The sequence below is a fragment of the Camarhynchus parvulus genome, chromosome Z (genome assembly GCF_901933205.1).
Source record: "Camarhynchus parvulus chromosome Z, STF_HiC, whole genome shotgun sequence".
Taxonomy (NCBI): domain Eukaryota; kingdom Metazoa; phylum Chordata; class Aves; order Passeriformes; family Thraupidae; genus Camarhynchus; species Camarhynchus parvulus.
The window spans coordinates 22,304,253-22,323,298 of record NC_044601.1 but is presented as its reverse complement, the minus strand read 5'-3'; the positions used below and the strand labels follow the sequence as shown (position 1 = coordinate 22,323,298).

At 40.6% G+C, this 19,046-nt stretch overlaps 1 protein-coding gene across 1 annotated transcript in view; it reads right to left on the bottom strand.

Annotated features, from left to right (window-relative positions):
* The window catches only part of FAM189A2 (family with sequence similarity 189 member A2), a 28,504-nt gene extending 11,186 nt beyond the window's left edge, over positions 1-17,318 (bottom strand). The window contains exons 1-6 of the mRNA XM_030969436.1: positions 17,088-17,318; positions 14,578-14,634; positions 4,457-4,567; positions 2,921-3,049; positions 2,060-2,167; positions 1,827-1,942 (exon numbers count right to left, since the gene is read on the bottom strand). Of these exons, the coding sequence (XP_030825296.1) occupies positions 1,827-1,942; positions 2,060-2,167; positions 2,921-3,049; positions 4,457-4,567; positions 14,578-14,634; positions 17,088-17,318 (752 nt within the window). The remainder of the gene's footprint in view (positions 1-1,826; positions 1,943-2,059; positions 2,168-2,920; positions 3,050-4,456; positions 4,568-14,577; positions 14,635-17,087) is intronic.
* Positions 17,319-19,046: the final 1,728 nt, after the last annotated feature.

Sequence of the window (19,046 nt, the reverse complement as noted above, 5' to 3'; positions counted from 1 at the left end):
CTTCTGCACTCCTGTATAACTACCCAGAACACCCTAAAACAAGTAGCCTGACTTCAGAAAGATGTCATCATCAGCATTACTATCAGCCCGTAATTACTATCGTTACTTCAGTATTACTATCAACCACTTTTAACACAGTCACGGGCAAGGTAGCTACTCAATTTTAGACCACAGAAGCCTTAAATACTGTTCAGCAGACCCTCCTGTGCCCCCCAAAATATAAATATAAATATAAATATAAATATAAATATAAATATAAAATATAAATATAAATATATATATATATATATATATATGTACTGCTGCTGGGAAGGAGATAACCATCCAGAATGACATGCTAGACAAAGAACAAATGGTCCGTTTTAAAGCAGGAGAGCTGTGAAAAGCATAAATAATTATTCTTACAAAGAGATCATTATACATTCCACTCTGTTGTCATAAGCTGCTTGAACCAATACTTAAATAGAGGATTTCAGTAGTATTTTGAATTCAAATCCAGCCTCTAGTGTTTCAGAGGACCTGTTCATTCTAAATCCTACTGTTGTGCCATGTTATAATTTTCCAGGCAATCCCAAAATCTGTAATTACTTCTGCCAGGAACATACAGTATTGAAAGTCATGCATGCTATTTCTGATGAAACAGTGAAATAAACTAAACACTCCTGCTCACTGCAAAAAGGAGGAATTTTGAAAAAGAGTCATACAGTCTGCCTGAGCACCGTAATACTTTATGCATAAATATTGTATGTTCAGAACAAAATAATGCAGCCCTGAAGGCACTTGAGATACTAGTTCATGTTCTGACTCAGGTGTTTATTATTTATGAGTAAAACAGTCTCACAACCATGAGTTCTGCAGCTTTTCATTAGAAGGCACAAAATGGCTAACAGTCTCTTGTTACAAGGTCTTTTAACACTAAATTATCCAATTAATGACACCTAGATTATTTTCCCTTTTAACCCAATGACTGATCCCAAAGACTGATCCCAAAAGTCCACAATGTGGACTTTTCTGCCCAATTACAAAACATCACAGTCACAAACCCATGAAAAAGAAGGAAGAAGGTAAAGAATAACAACCTGACTCCACCCTAAAACCTCCATCTTGCTTCATATTTATTTCTATATTCTAAAATCCCAAACTCTTAGGTTTTCCACCCTGTGATACTACACACTTCTAACCAACTACACACCCGTTATCTCAGCACTATCAGTGAGTTTTGGAAGCCTTCTTCACAGCCTCAGGTCCAATGCAGTGTTCTCTTGTGGGTCTATGCCTATAAGCACAGAAAGTTTAAAATTCTCAGCATCCAGGATTCCAACAGCCCCACGTGAGTCATAAACTAGTAAAGCCAACTTGCAAGTTACTTTTAAGAGCAAATAACCTGCAAGGTAAGGGATTTTTCAAGCAGTGCAGTCAAAACACACCCTACAGTCAGCCCTAAGAACTCAAGAGGGAGAAGGAAAACGACTCAGGTCATAGGGGGAACACCATTCAGAGTCTCTGGCTTGCCAAATGGTTGTGTTTGGCTTCCCACTGCTGTCCTCACCCCCTCTTGACAGCATCATGTAAGTCTTCAGCTGTGTCAAGCAGTAGTATTTCTCTCGCCCAGAAATAGTTCCTAGAGAATCTAAACTCAAAACCACAAAATTTTACCCCCTTATCCACACTGTATTTATGCTTTCTCCAAACTAATAGGTTTTTCCTTCTTTTTTTTTAATCCCCCTAAAATCACAAACCTTTTTCACCTGAGAAAACAATCTTAAAAAAAAAAGATTAGGCAGTGTTTCAAAAGACACTAGAAGAAAGGGAGTGTACAGTTTTACCTGTGACTTTGTGGAGTACAAGAATTAAAAGTTGCAAAATAGGACGGAGGTGGGACAGGTGGGACAAAGTCATCAGGATCCAAATTGTGATCTTCACCTTCAATCTCACATTCATCCTATTAAAAAAAAACTTGTGTTAAAAGCCTTCTGAGCTATAAATATTGCTGAACAGTGTAATCTGTTAGTACTGTTTGTACACTCTCTATGGCAGGCAATGCCTGGTGCTCACTTACGCTGCAGGATCTTCGTGATGCAAGTGTCAGTAAGTAATGCAGGGCAGCCGCTGTGAAGCAAACTGTGGCAGTGAGAGCATTCAGGGCACTAAGAGCTAAGAGAACCTTCTAAAGAACATGAAGAATATCGAAATTAAAAAATTAAACAATGGTATTTGTAAATGTAAAAATAATAATAAGTAATAATACAAAACTAAAACAAATAGAGAAAACACAGGGATGATCATGGCAATTACTTCTAAAAAATGTATGGGATGAAGTCTTCAGCACAATCTTCAAGACTGGAGTAATTCGCAAAACTTGTTTTACACTATTTACTGTCCTGACAGAGAGATCCAGAAGGGTTTAATATAGCTCAGATGTGATTTATCCATTTACTCATCCAAGAATTACAACCTTCCTCATAAGTTCTCTGTGGGAAATACAGATTCAAGATGATCACCATTAAAGACATGTCAAAGCCTTTTGATATTTGAAGATGGTGTTGGTTGGGAGTTTTATTTTAGCAGTTTGTAAGCCACAAAAAGCTGAGAAGTGCAAAAGACTAACAAAGGCATCAAATAATTAGCTAAAATTTAGATCTCATTTACCCCTGTAATCTTGTCTGGATTCAACAGCAGTTTTGGTGGAACTAAATACAAAAAACAGGCAAGAACTGCTTATTGGCTCAGCAATGCACTGGTCAAAACCCAGACATGAAACCCTCCCCCCTCCTGTCATGTTACAGTACCATGAAGAGCTTCTGACTGGCCAGAAAAATAACAAAGTTTTTCCCAGTAAACACTTCAGCTCTGCACTGCTGCATGAGAATGGACATTATAAAAGCAGTATACTGCACCCACTGATGGGTGTGCAGGGTACCTTGAGAACACGGTGGGCAGCACTGCATGACTTCACGTGGTATAGCTTCAGTACAGCCTTTGCTTCTGTGCAGGTAGTAGGATGAAGTTCTTCACAGCAAAAACAAGTCTTGTTTTCATCCATATCCATCTTCAAAAAACAAAACTCGACTTTTTAATTGTTTTATGCAATATTTTTACCTGCATAATATAGAACCTATTGTCTTAAACTAAGCCCATGACTACAAAGCAGACTGGAAATACAGGATCATATAACTGAACAGTTTGGTATGCCAATGATTCCTGTGTTATACACTTCTTATTTGAGAGAAAGTATTACGGGTACTGCATTAAAACACTTAAATACAACTTATTGTAATCAAAGCTGCACTGATTGCTAAGCTATTTTACTACTTATACTTTTTCCAATGCATAACTGCCTAGAAATTATTTCTCTGACTGTTGTGCAAACCCCTCTATATGAACTGTACACATTTTCTATGGTTCAAGAATATATCTTGCATTTCTATGGATGGAATGAAACCCTCAACTCTAATTTCAACGCAGTCAAATCATTAATAGCCATATCTGTACACCACAGGTTTTTGTAACTTTCACTTTCAAATTAATCTTATCATCTTAGTTTTCAAAGCAGAAATTCAATGCTTCCATATCTAGAAATAATCGAGGTTTTAGCTTTCAAACTCTGGAGTCACAATGTTGGCACTCTTCCACCTATAGAAGCCACTCTACAAAATAACTGATGATTCCAGGAATGTCTTTTTGCTGTACCCTATATTTCCAACTACAGACAACTCAGAAATTCCTGCAATATTTGACCACCTCATCTGGAATATCATCATTAATTCTCATTATGGCTTTGGTACAGTGATACTGGATTAATCTAGATTCCCATGGGTTTATAATCTTGGACTCTCACTGCAATACATATACTGGTATGTCAAGGAACTAACAACAGCTTTCCTGAAAGAATAAATGAATGAAAATATATATTCAAAGATCTGTTCCATTAGCCCACAAAGTCCTTCAAGCTTTTACACACAATCATCTCTATCAACAAGTGACTCTGTACTGTATCCTTAAATTTCAATTATTCCACAGTTTCCCGTTCATCAATAGTGATTCTTCTATTTCTCATGACAACCACTTGAGAAAAATCTTTCGCATTCTGTCCTGCCTTCCTGCATCTTCCTCAAGCGGAAGTGTTCTGAAAAGCTACTATGATTTCATCTACCTTATTTTTTTTTCTCACAGCTTCTGCTGCAAGGTATCACAGAATGGTCCTTCCCAGGTGAGGCAAAACAGGAAGAATAATTCCACCCACACATTATAATGAACTGAACATTTTGTTGGTAGCTCACCATTACCCACACACAGGCTTTTTTCAATGGTTTATATTTTTTACATTACTACAAAAATCCCTTGTGCTAGTTCTTTAATTACTTGCAACTCTACATCAGAACATTTGTGATCTCAGCACAGCAAGCTACTATGCCATCATGAGAAGAAATCCATGTAAATCAGTATGCGTGCTTACCAAATCGCATCTGGGTACCCCAGACGCAAACTGAATGCCTTGACATCCTAGTATTAATCCAGTCACGTTCAGCATAAAACTGATCATAGACAGCAGAACAAACAGGTTAACCTGGAACACGAAAACAAAGTTAACTGCAGTGGGCACAGAAACCCAACTCAAGGAAACTATTACAGAGTAAATCCCATTCACAAGCTGAAGCTGGGAATGACTCTCTGCTTTTTCAAAACTGCCCATGACTTCAGTGCCCCAAGGTGTCTTAACCTATTCCCAAAATTCTTTGTCTTCTCTCTCCTAATTCTGGACTAGTTATGCAACTATTGAAAATGTCAGTAATAACAGTACAAGAAATTAAAGGTTTTGTTGGAGTGCAAAGTATGATCTGCAAGTTGCCCAACTTCCAATGAGTGTCACACTCTCCCACCAAGTTTAACTCTCAACACATTCAGAACAGTAAAGAAACCTGAAGAGGAAGAAACATCTTAAGACAACATTCACTGTGCACACTTCCAAAATTATTCTGCAGCACAAATATATGAAAAATGTTTGTTCCAGTACAATAAAGATGGAAACACTTTAGAGACTTGAGACGCATGATTTCATTTCCTCCTGGCTACTAAAACCAGAATATTAGGAAATCAGATAATACTTTCACAGTTTATAAAACACCAGAAACCAAGCAATGGCAAGAGCAATAAATACAGGAAAAAAGGACAAGCAGAAGCAGCGGACAAAATGATGTGTTGCTTTCACCTTACAATCTATGCTTACATGACTTTGGATGTGGATTTTGGACATACGAAAGAACCATCCCTGGCCCCATTCATACAGGCAAAAATATCCTGTACTTCAAGAAAAAGTACTGGGTAAGACTACTACTTTAGAGACAAATAAAGGTAAGATTCCTCTTTAAGCATTCAATCCCACAATGCAAGTATCAGATTCTTAACGTCCTAAAGCATCCTTCTTAATAACAATCTGCTCACTCAGGTTTCTTTGTAGCAAAATGGTCCAAGTAAGGATATCACAAAATACAGAGGAAGAGAAGGACTCTATGAGGGACATGAGTTCAGTCCTGCTCCAGACGTACAGAAGATCCAGTAACAACGACTTCCTAAACATGCAAAGAACACAATGGCCTTCCAAATAAATTTATCTGATGTACCATGGTTAGCTACCTAGATTCTGAAGCAGAAAGAAGTAACAGCTGTTGCACAAATTATGTTCCCATTTTCTGAGGTTCAGGGAAATAATCCCCAATGAATGGACATGAGCCAAAGAGCATTACTATGCAAGCAAGTTAAATTCTTCAATTGCACATTACTAGTCATTGCTAGTTTGATGATAACACTATCCTGTAAGGTATATTTTAATCCCAAAACCCCTAATAATTGATGTAGCTATTAGTGAATCTCTGTAGAGAACTGGGACTACTTTGTGTTAGACACACTAAAAACAAAATAATTTATAAACTATTAAGAGGAAGAGTATTTTGTCCTAGCTTTGTACTAATCACAAAACCACAGATAAGAGGGGTTTCGTTCTAGAAAGCACTCTGAGTGCCATTTTTTTTCCATGCAAACACAGAATCTAATGATTTTTTAAAAACTGCACCATGCTCAGAATGTAAATGAATGAAACGCCTTCCTTACGCTTTTACCTAAATTATCCTACTTACTCTTCTAACAAAAAACTACTTTGAGAAAAAAATTTGGTATACACAGGTATTTCATATAAAGAAAACTTTTCAACTGGGTTCAACACAGGGCACTGATAATTAGGAATTAGCCAATACTGTAAGTGAAACAGAAGCTGTTTCAACATAAAACATATTTATAGCACAACTCTCATTAAATTATATTAATAAAAAAACCAAGAGGTGTGTTTCTCCTTTTTCAGCTGATGACTGTCGTGGTTTGAGATGAAATAGATTTTCTGGGATGTCAAACCATGACAACGACAAATGGAGAAAAGAAGTTACGTGGCCAAAGTAAAGAAGGATTAAAAAAAAAAAATAAGCTAGCAAACTCACATTTAAGTTGTCTCCTGTGGTACAGAAGCTGCAATGGAAACAATTCCATCTATAGCTATATAAAAAGCTATATAAAAAGTTACAGTTAAAATCAAGACTTCTAATTAAAAATTTTGAAAAACAAACAAAATCATTAATATTTTACTAAAGGAATGCCAGAAATCAAAGAACAAATAGGAAGAGAAAGAGTATTATAATAAATATGTGAAACAAGGATGATACGTTCTGCATTTATGTTCTAATAAATTCTACCATGTGCAAATGTAATCTTGATCTGTTTTTTTTATAGATATAGTGTATTTTTGACTGAATAATCCAATATTCAGAAAATCCTGCCAAATGAGCACAAGATAAGAATAATTCCTCTAGATTCTATCTAAAATACTACCATGATCTGAACCATAACCACAAAACTCTCTACCACACATCTTGACAGTTGACAAGACATTGTACTTGACTGTCAAGAGAAAGAATCTTTTTTCTTTCTGCTCCAATCAGTGGTCAGCATTTTTACACAATAACTGGGATTGGAAGGGACCCCTTGAGACCATTTAAATCTAATCTGCTGTTCAAGCAGGTGTCACAACAAGGGACCTGGAAGCATAAGATCCCTTCCAACCCAGAACATGCTGTGATTCTGTGACCTACTGTTGCAGACATCTTTTCACTAAAAATCCTTCCTTAGGATTTTTTCCTCCTGAGAAGCTGTGAGGCCTCAGGGACAAAATGTAAATAATGGTTATCTGCTGCTGCGGAATGCAACAGGTGGATCTGTGATTGGTCTCATGTGGATGTTTGGAATTAACAGCCAATCACAGTCAGCTGGCTCAGACTCTCTGTCCGAGCCACAGACCTTTGTTATTCATTCTTTTCTATTCTTAGCTTAGCTAGCCTTCTGAGATGAAACCTTTTCTTCTATTCTTTTAGTATAGTTTTAATGTAATATATATAATAAAATAATAAATCAAGCCTTCTGAAATATAGAGTCAAATCCTCGTCTCTTCCCTCATCTAAGAGCCCTGTGAACACCGTCACAACCTACAGCAAGCTGCTGAATATAATGCCCAGTTAGTTTTGACTATCTCTACATGTAACCTACACCAGTTTTTAACCATCAGAACAGTAGAAAAGTTGTTTTCCATGTTCAGATGGAGTTTCCCATTTTCTCAGTTCTGCTCACAGCCTCTTGTCCTGGCAGTGAGCACTACTGAGAAAGGTTCAGCTTACTATTCTTTGTTCCTTCCCATCAGCTATTAATGGAGATGCAGGAGATTACCACTGGGCCTCCTCTCCTCCAGGCTGAACAGCCACAGCTTTCATACCTCTCCAGGTGTTTGAAGGATCACATCCCTTGACCTGTTGGCAAGTCTCTGCCTAATCCAGCCCAGGACACCAGTAGTCTTCTCTGCCACAAGAGCACTTCGCTGTCTCATGGACAGCTTGTTATCCACCAGGATCCCCAAGTTTTTCTTTGCAGAGCTGCTTTCCACCATGCTGTTCCCTCCTGTGTGATAGGATAATTTCCCTGCGCAGGCAGGACTTTGTATTCCATGTTGCTGAACTTCAGGAGATTCCTTTCAATGCAATCTTCAGCCTGTCTAGGTCATTCCAAACGGCAATATTTAGTGTATCAGCCATTCCTCCCAGTCTGGCATCACCTGTGCTGACAGTGCACTCAGATCCACTGTGCAGAGCACTCGCTTCAGTGGTACTGGCCCCTCATTTTCTACCCCTCAGGCTCACCCCTGGTCCTTGGCTGGCTTGGCTTTCACCACTGATCACAACCTTCTGTGCCCACTTATTCAGTCACTCACTGTTCCATCTAACATGTACTATCAGCTTATTCAGTTACTTATATTCTCCTGCAGATTCAAATTTAAACGTCTACTCACCTACAAGTAAAAACAGGGGTTACACTTCATCCCAGCAACAGAAGATCCTACCCAGAGGAGAGAAGTTCTTCTCAATTTAGAAAAGAACAGAGAAAGGCAAACATGGTATTTCAAAAACTAAAATAGATGTAACTGGTGTTGACTGCAGTTATAAAAACGGAAACAAACTATGGCCTTAGTTTGGCTCACAGCTTCATCTTCAGAGCATTAGATACACATGGACTGTGAACAGCTGCAGAAAGCCATGAGGAACCTTCATATGAATTAAACTACACGAAAGTGAAGTGTATTCTATTCATATTTGCTAAGGTCTTGCATGTATGATCTTTCTTTCAGGTAAAAAAGTCCATCATCATGCCTTTTGAGGACTCCAAGGAAGAATAAATTTGCATAGTAAAGCTCTGACACTATCTTTCATTCTGAATGGGAAGTTCCTGTTTGTCCTGCGGCTGCTGCTGCCACTGAAGCAAGTATCTAACACCAGACAGGAACTGCTTTCACTTGAACATGCACGTGCAAGACTGATGCCCAAGCAGGCACTTAAATGAAAGAAAAAACAGTTGCTTCAACAACTCTTATATCAGTTTACAGCCTACATATATTCTTTATAAACATCCTGTAGAAAAGAGTACATCCGTTTATTAATTTCCCACCTGCACAGCAGCAATAGCAATAATTAAAACTCATAAGACCTTATTAGATTTCTGTCAGTTTTGAGAGCTATTCATTGTACTGTATGGAAACCCACAGTACAACGGTGGACAAAGGAAAGCCCCACATGAAAAGACAAATTAATTCATTTAATAAAAAAGACACATATTTTAAATGCAGCACTAAAATGCCCCATGTATGAGAGAAAAGCTTTTGCAGCATATAAATGGCTAAAAGCTTCTAATAGCTTTTCATAATCTGACAACTAAAAGAGTATTTCAATTTCCTTATACTGACTTTAAAACCTGTGCATAATTACTACTTATTGACTTAATGCTGGAGTCTAGAGTGTGAGCAAAGAGGTTAATACAGAACTATTTTACTTCTAAAATACAGGTAAAAAAGATACTACTACAGTAGTTCTCACAAGTCAAATGCTTGTCATAAAGCACATGCCCATGGAGAGACTGGTTTTCAGGGTCAGGGACATGATAGGGAGCTTCTGTTCACAGTTCACTGTTACTAGCAGAGCTAAAATTTAAGAACACTGCCTGAATGAAGTATCTTGATCTATACATTAAATTTTAGTTAAATTAATGAAAATCTGTCAAGGTGCAGATATCATAGCAGTAGTCAGCCCTAAGAAATCTTTATTTAAAGTTTTCTGGAACACATATTTCTTTGGATAAAAATTTTCAATTAAATAAATTCTTCAAAAATTTCCAGGTTATAAATAAAGCCTGAATTCCATAAACTTTTCTGTTTTCAAAGTAAGATCTGTAGATATTTCTCATTAACCAACTATAATAACACATTTAAAGTGCTTCAAATAAAAATTTCAAATCCTTATGTGACCACACTGTAAAACATCTGAAGAATCGAGACTGAATGACTCATGCTGGATGTGCAACTCTTGATTTTTCTGTCAAACCCCTCAAAGCTTTACACGAAAACAACAGCATGTATGAACACAAAAGCTGTTGTGCTAGCAAACGGTATAAAGCATGCAGTACTTGACACAGCTGAAAGCCAGTCACATCCAACCAGCCTGCATGTGTTCTGTTGACTTCTTGATCCCATGCATTTTGCAGGTACCAGTCTGCTCCCCAGTACTTGCAGCCGCAGCAGTTAAACTGCACAGCACAACAAGCTAGTGTCTTGTTGGATGGTGGCACCCCTTTCCCTTTCTTTCAATCACAGCTACATCTCCTCTTTAGCAGCAGAACTCAAGCACCAAACAGACACCAGAGAGATGCTTAAATTGAAGTCTTTGTTTCACTTGGAGAAAAAAACCCCAAAACCAGAAACAAACACAGAGAGTCACCTAAAAAGCACTCTCCAGGGCTGTAACTAATTTGTGCGTGACTGAAAGGAAAGGATGCTTAACTAGCTAAGGGCTTCTTTATTCAGCAAAGCATGAACGGCTCCTGGCAACTCCTGGGAATGCAACATAAACTCCAATCAGTCCAATCTGGCATATAAGTAAGGACAGACACTATAGCAGCTAGCATGACCTGTCAAAGACATGAACTGCCCTCAAAACACCCACAATCAAACTAACAAGGGAGAACTGACGTACTCTCTGAAAGAATTTAAGTTCCTTCAGGTAAAACTAAGATTTGAAGCTGTGTGAAAGGAAGGAGTTTAGGAGCAGAGAGAAAGAAACTGGATTCTATGCATGGAGGAAGGTAACATTGAGGAAGATTGAGCCCAGAACAGTTCAGAGCCAATACCCATGTAACTTGGAGGGGTGGGTGGCGAGTTTCCCTTTTCACATTAATGTATTTGGACAGTCCTAAAGAAGAAGAAACATAGGATCATTAACATTTCCAAGACCATTGAGTCCAGTGCTAACTCAGCATTACCTCAAAGAAAAATCAGCTTCAAAGCACAAGCGTTACAAGCTGAGTTCCAAAACTGATTGACACTTGATATCGATATCCATAATGGAAATTCTGCAAACACCTAAAATCAAGGAAGGACTGAAACCAGACTTCTCAGCAGCTGTACTGCTCAAGGCTAGGCCTTCCTTGCAAAAATGTCCTTGAAAATAAATGACAATTTTGCCTTGCAGTACCCTCTCTCAGAGATATATTATTTATCTAGTATCGTCCCACACTGTTAATACAGCTGTAAAACAGTGTGGATGGCAAAACCCAAATATGGCTCTCCATTTTATTTACTAAAAGGTCTTATCACATCCATCCCTCTTCACGGCTGTTTTTTCACAGACGGTGCTACTAAAGGTCCACTACATCTGTAATCAATGTGTTTCCCTTCCTTTCTCCCTGCCAAGGAAAAAAACGAGTGGCTGAAACACCACAGCCCATCCCCAGCTCATTTCTCACAGCACTGCAGCCCTGTGCTTTCTTCAAGCATCAGCAGCACCAGAATCTTGCTATCACAGAAAAAAAACCCTACAGTCTGGTTCCTTTCTCCATTACCAAGGCCTTGAATTGAAGTGGCAGCCTTGACAGCCTGACCCTTCACAAAAACCCAAACACAGACAGTGAGAAACTGTAGGAATCTATAAAGTTAGAGGGTTATGAATATGAAATATGAATTATGAAATTATGAATAGGGTTTTATGCTTTGTTTTCTTATAAATGAACAAGCAAGTATTGTTTTAACCCCAGCTACGTGTGCTTATGTTGATTAGATAGAATCACTGTCAATATGCTTTCTCTCTGTGTAATTGGGTGGGATGAGTATTTGGTGACTTGTAACAAGTGAGTTTCTTTGGCTTGCTGCCTGGATGCGAACTGTCAAGATCTTTGCATAGACAAAACTATGTATTATAAAGATTCTGGAAAATAAATGGTTCCGATGCATCCTTCAGTAGTCCCGTCCCGTTCGTGTCTGTATATAAACTGCCGGCGCAGAAACCATCACTGGGAGTGCTAAGGCTTTACACAAGGAGTTGTAAGAGGAGGACAGTCACAACTGACAAATGGGTATGTTTTAGTTCTGAATGAGTTTTCTAGTCTTGCTTATGAATATCATAATTCTAAGTCATGACTGTGTAATGATCTCATTGCTGAGACATTTAGGAAGCTCGCTTTTGCAATTTGTTTAATAGTGCATCTCCATAACTCCCTAGAGAAAACATTCAAGTTAGTAGAGGGTAGACATTATAGATATTTAGCCCAGCATAAATATGCCCACAGAAACTAACAATCTGTCCTTGAAAGACTGTAGCTAGTTTAAGGCATTATTTCCTTATCCTCAAGAAGAGTTTAATGTTTATTTATTTTTATTTTTCCACACAGAACAGAATATTTCAGTTGGAAGGAACCTACAACAATCATCTAGTTCAAATGCCTGACCACTTCAGGGCTCACCAAAAATCAAAGCACAGTATTAAGTGCATTGTCCAAAATGCCTCATGAACACCTATAGCTCGGGGAATCAAACACATCTCTAGGAGCCTGTTCCAGGCTTTCGCTGCTCTTTTAGCAGAAATGCTTCCCAGTGTCAAGGCTGATCTAATCTGGCTATCAAAAATCAAACTTCTATAGAATTCACATACAAATAAGAAAAAAACCCCAAACAGTTACATAGAATCACATAATCACAGAATAATTGTGGCTGTAAGAGAGCTGTAAGACTCCTGTGTTATCTCCTGCTCAAAATAGGGTCAGCTATGAAATCATGGCAGGCTGCTCAGAGCTTTTATCAATTTCATGTCAAAAACTTTTCCTGCTGCATAATATCCCAGGGCAATCTTCTTCAGCATGTGACCATCCTAAAGACCATTTGAAATAAAAGAGGGGATCAAGAATAATTTGTGTTTTCTATTTAGGTAAAACTAGGAAAGGAAAATAAGGTTTATACAAAGGAGAATGTTAAAAGAGTGAAAGAGCAAAAACATGCTATAGAAACCGCACAGAACACAGGCAGTATTAGCACAGGAGTACTGCGCAAGCCTTAGGCAGTTTGAGACTGACAGCATGTACATTTATCTTGATGAAAATATGGTCCTTCCAGATTGGGAGTCTTTAACAGTGCACTCCTCTCTATATCTACAAAACTCCTAAAAATTTGCCCATGTTAACCAACGCACACTGAGAAATAACAATGGATGTTAGGGGTGCTGGTTGACAGCTAGCTGAACATGAGCTAGCAGTGCGTGTGCCCAGTGGCCAAGAAGGCTGGTGGCACACAACCTGTGTCTAGAACAGAGTGGCCAGCAGGACGAGGGCAGGGATCGAGCCCTGGGACCGGGCACTGGGGAGGCCTCACCTCAAGTCTGTGCTCTGTTCTGGGCCCCTCACTTTAGAAGGGACACTGAGGGCCTGTCCAGCGAAGGGCAACGAGGCTCCTGAAAGGACTGGGGAACATCTCTCATGAGGGACAGCTGAGGGAGCTGGGGTTGTTTACTCTCAAGAAGAGGAGGCTCAGGGGGACCTCATTGCTTTTTGCAGCTCCCTGTAAGGGGCTGAGGTGAGTCGGGGCCTGAATCTGCTACAGGGCCTGCAGTGAGAGGACAAGAGAAAATGGCCTCGGGCTGAGACAAGGGAGAGTCAGATCAGACACTAGAAAAAGCTTTTTTGCTGTTGGGGTGGTCATGCTTTGGAATAGGATGCACCAGGGAGGTGGTGGAGTCACCATCCCTGAAGGTGTTCAAGAAGCATCTGGATCTGGCATTGAGTGATGTAGTTTAGGGATTTGAGGCAGTGCTGGGTTGACAGTTGGACTTGATGATCTCAAATCTCTCTTCTAACCTTGGTGAAATCTATGATTCTATCCACAGCTCACACATATAATCCTTGGTACTCCTCACTGATACCCATGTGGACCCCAAAAGAGTGCTGCAGAAAAATTAAAACAACTGCCTTGGCCCGAAAAATGTCTTCAGAAGTGACAGTAAGGTAAAAAATTCTGAGCAAATACACAAAAGCAAACAAATCAAAATCAACCAACCAAATGCAAAAACTCGCTAAACTCACACACAAACAAAAGCAACTCCACGGCTCCTTTTCAAATCCCAACTCTGAGACATTAAGAGCTACACAGCTTCAGATTTCACTTACATGTGGAAACAGCTTACACACCCTGCACATCAATCTACTCTCACAGCAATGCAATGTCCACTGTACATGAAACTAGCACTGGATCCTGTTGTAAGGTGTTACATTAGCTCTCAAACCCATTGTCAAAAACTAAAACACTACAACTAAGCTAGGATTTAAAGCCATCTCCCTCATTTCAGTTTAAGCTGCACGACCTTGGAGAACTAAATTACTTATTCTAAGCCAGCATTTTCTTATACATAAAAATACATAAAATGTGTGCTTTAAATAACATTAACAATTCTTCCAGACATGGTCCCCTCTTGCCCTTACAGAGGACTTCATTCATGCAGGAATGACTATGGCCTTGCATGGTCTTTGACTTCTCTTTAAATAATTATGATTCTGCAATTTGAAAAGAGACTCGACACTATTTTTTTGAAAGGAGAAAGGGGTGATTATTTTTTTAATGACAACTATTAAATTAGGCTCTTTTTTTTTATAATTTCCTTACAAAGTCTAATCCATACTTACCAAAAGCCGCATTGGCCTCTTCCATGTTGTTAATCCTAAAATTCCACATAAGATTGCCTACAACATAAAAAAACATGGCGTCACCAAGAAGTGAAGAACTGTTTACAAAATGCTATTTACACTGTTTTTATTACTGTACTTTGGAATACTATAGCAATGCTGGGAAGATACGAAGATGAACTTTAAAGCAGAGAATACCTACGCTGATGAAGTTCTTTGCTCCTAAGAGCATCCTGCGAAATAACAACCAAGTTACATATGCTGGTTTCTTACTTTTGCCTCCCAGAAAACATGCATGGGGACAAGTAGTATATCAGCAATTCCAACCTCCACATTTGCCTTAAATAACTGCTTTCAGCCAACTAAGTATTTGTTCTCTGCAACATGGCTAGGCAAATCTAAAAATTGTCCTTTTCCTCCCCTCTCTCCATCACCATCTCAGCACTTCAGTAAGTGCCTACTTCCCTCTTCCCTTTTGCTGACTTCTGATCATTCTGGTGAGCTAAAACCCAGAGCATGAACCCTACCAAAATCAATAAAGAGCACTACCACTACCTGCCTGAAAAGTTTTGCTATTTAATCAGATGAATGCCAGTATCAGGGTGAGGAAAGAAGTTAAAATAAAAGCACATTCTTCTGCAACAGCAGTTTTTAGACCAAACTTGCTAAATCACAGAACTGAACCTTATGATTCTTTCTTTATCTTATAGGACCAAACAATTAAGAAATTGTAAAGAATTGCTGTAGAACTGAAACAAACAGCATACCTGAATACTCTCTCACAGAAGAATAGGAACCCTATAAAGAAAGGCAAATAAGTTTCTAAGTACGTCCCATAAGTCAACAGCTATACTTTTAACTTGATGGACATTGTGACTAAGCCAGCCAAGCTCCTATCCCAAAAAGAAACAGGAAGACTGGAACAACCAGGAAGTCATCCACTAGTATTTTTAATAAATCCCTTCTATAACTTCATTCACTTGACATGATCAATCTAATCTAGCGTAACACGCATATACAACTTGGCCAAAACACCTACTGATATCATCACTGGTGTTGCAAAACCACATACATAACCGCAGTTTCATAACAAAGTATTTTTTGAATTCTCCAACTGCAAAATGGACACATGATTTTATAACAGAGCACATCAATGTGCGCTGACATAATTTTTTTTCCTTCATGACTGCAAATTTATTTCATTACATCTGTTGATAAGAAAAGAAAGTCCTTCTCAAAATTTTCCTGACATGCCCCTCACAAGTCAGCATGTAGCATCCATAATGAAAAGAAAACCAAACCAAAGAGCAGCCAACCAGATACAGCAGGCAGCTTTTAATGGCATCTGCTTTTCCAGGTTGCTTCTGGACTAAAATTTTCACACATATTTTTACACCCAAACAGTATTTTGATAACTTTTCTGATTGTACTATTGTTTCAGAAATATAATTTAAAAAACCCCAAACAAAATCAACACCCTTCTTGATTATTAAAAATACTGAATACCTCTATCTTACACATGCAATTTTAAAGCATTTTAAAAGCACATATTCTGTGGGCAGAATTCAAAGAATGTCCATTGGTTATATAAACTTTTAACCTAGAGTTAGAATTAAAAAAAAAAAAAAGAAACAAAACAAAACAAAAAGGATGAAAGATCACAAGAGATACCAAACAAAGTCATTTGGATGGTCTGGATTTCCCTCACCCCCGAAGGACTGTGTACATTCAGGGATGAACACTGCATTATACAGATGAATAGGAACTACTTGATCCCCAAAAAACTGCACTGAGTGCATTTTTACAGGTGGTGAACAACATGGCAATTTAATTGAAATGTGTAAAGCAAGGGAAAAGCTGATACTGCTCACACAGGCAGCAGGAACTGAGTGTCCCAACCCAGTACATGACTTTCTGACTGCTGGAGGGCCCAAACTGGCACTAATCAATCTGACTCTGTTACACTTAATAACTTCTGCTTACTGCTGCCTAGCTTCTGCAATATAAACTCTTGCATACATTCCATATTTATAAACCTGTGGTTTAAAGCAGGGCCCAACAGGAGATGGAATAACTTCTTTCAGTAGTCTTTCCAAAACTGTGCTAAGTCCATCCATTTTTTTCCCCAGGAACATTGCTGATTTATCCCTACCTTATGCCTACGATCAAAGGCACAAAGCACAAACATTCAACAGCTACACACACAATAATTTTTGAAAATCCTGTGTCTGATAGCGCAAAATAACAGAGTACTTTTTTTTTCTTTCGAAAATGCACGTCAGGAAATAAGCCCCCTATGTGCTTGTCTCGACGCTTGTAACTCCGCTGGGGTCCTGCAAACATCCTACAAAGCTGTCAGTAAAAAGCCGTTGCCCCGTTACCCAGAAGCTGCTTCCAAGCGGTCGCGGAGGAGCGGGATCGCGGATCCCTCGGGACAGCCAGCCCCGCAGGTGCCGAGCACGCACGGCCGGACCCCAGCATGGCGTATCCGGCCCGCGGCCGTCACTTACCGAGGAGCCGGCCCAGAGGGGGCACGCGTTCTTCACCTGAGGGGCGCTGCTCAGCGACAGCGCCCCGAAGCACAGAGCCACCAGGGCGCAACCCAGGCCGGTCTGCAGCAGCCCCAGCCCGAGCAGCGAGCGGAACAGCAGCAGGGGGCACGGGCGGTGGCACCGCGACGCGCCCGTCTGGGGCAGCGGGACGAGTCCCGGGAGAGGGCAGCAGGACCCCGGCAGCACCATCAGCGGCAACACGAGGGGTGCTGGCGGGGGTTCTCGGCGGGCGACCGCTGCGGACGCCTGGCCGGGCCGGGCGGGGCCGCCCCACCGCCGCCCCCGTGCCAGCCCCCTCGGGCGCCGACTTCCTGCGGCGCTGCCGCCGCCTCGCCTGTCGTGCGGGCTGCGCTACGCTGCCCTGCGGGAAACACCGGCCGTGGTAGCGCCCTCAGCGCCAGGCGGGGCCGGGGCCGGGCCGGGGCCACCCTAGCAGCCGGTGCCGAGCCCGGCGCAAGGTGCTTCGCCGGGGCTCGGACGCCGTCCCTGACTCTCCCGGACCCTGAGCCATCCTTCCCGTCTCGGGTCTCCCCGCTGATGCTGCTGCAGCCGTTTTGCAACAGCTTTGGTAGGGTTTACCCTTCCTCTTGTTCCTGTGCTCCCTCCCTTGCCCTTCTCCTTTGCCCTTTTATCCCTTGTCACTGTTGCTACCGAGCACTATGCGTAAAGTTTTAAAATAACTCTTTACTGGGAGGAGGGTGCGGGACGCCATTGGATTGCATTTCGCGTCGTTGGCGCCCAGCCCGACAAGAGGACGAGGTCTGGCAGACAGCACGGCGTGTGTTGTATTTGCATGAGTGTGCCTGGGTGCTTGCCGATGCCATGTTGTCTGAGACAGGGACAGAGGAATCTTTTTTACCCGGCAGTTTTCATATCTTTCCTCTCTCCTCGCTCCCTACCCACTCTCCCCCAGTACTCTTCCTCATTTTCCCTGGAAAATCTTGCCGTTACCGTGGTCTGTCCTTCTCCACTTGATGCACTCCAAGGAAGGAGGCTCTGGAATTTATTTCAACCGTTGTGTTCTACTCTCTAGCTCAGCCAAAGCAATTTTATTCCTGTTTGGCTTGTCTGAACATGGCTTCAAGAAATATGAAAAATACAGCTTTTGGTACATCAGGAAAATAAGGCATGTTGAAAAGGGTCATTGGCTTAGATAACAGCCATTGCTCTTTTTCAGGGAAAGGTGCAGAAGTTACTTTTGGAGTTGCACTCTTATTACATCTCTTGGTTTGTTTGTTTATTTATTTATTTTAAACAAAAATATTCAGTATTTAGAGTGCTTCTTACCAATTAAAAAAATTCGCAGAATCACAGAATGTCCTGAGTTGGAAGGACCCACAAGGATCATTGAGTCCAACTCCTGGCCTTGCACAGGGCATCCATAAGAGTCACACCATGTGCTGGAATGTATTGTCCAAATGCTCCTTGAACTCTGTCCAGCTTGGTGCTGTGACCACTTCCCTGGGCAGCCTGTTACAGTGCCCACACCCTTTGTGTGAAGAAACTTTTTCTAATATATAACCCAAACCCCTAACACAACATCAGGCCATTCCCTTGGGCCCTGTCCCTGGTCACTACAGAGAAGAGACCAGTGCCTGCCCCTCCTCTTCCTCTCACAAGGAAATTGTAGGTTGCGATGACGTTTCCCCTCAGACTCCTTTTCTCCAGACTGAACAAACCAAGTGACTTCAGCCACTCCTCGTATGGCTTCTCCTTAAGACCCTTCACAAGCCTCATGGCTCTCCTTGGACAGCCTTTAACAGTTTAACGTGTTTTAACATAATTTTGTGCTCAAAATTGCCTCAAGGTGAGGAGATTCCCTGTGCAGAGCAGATCAGAACAATCCCCTCCGTTGTCCAGCCGGCAATGCTGTGCCTGATGCCCCCCAGGACACCCTTGGCCATCTTGGCTACCAGG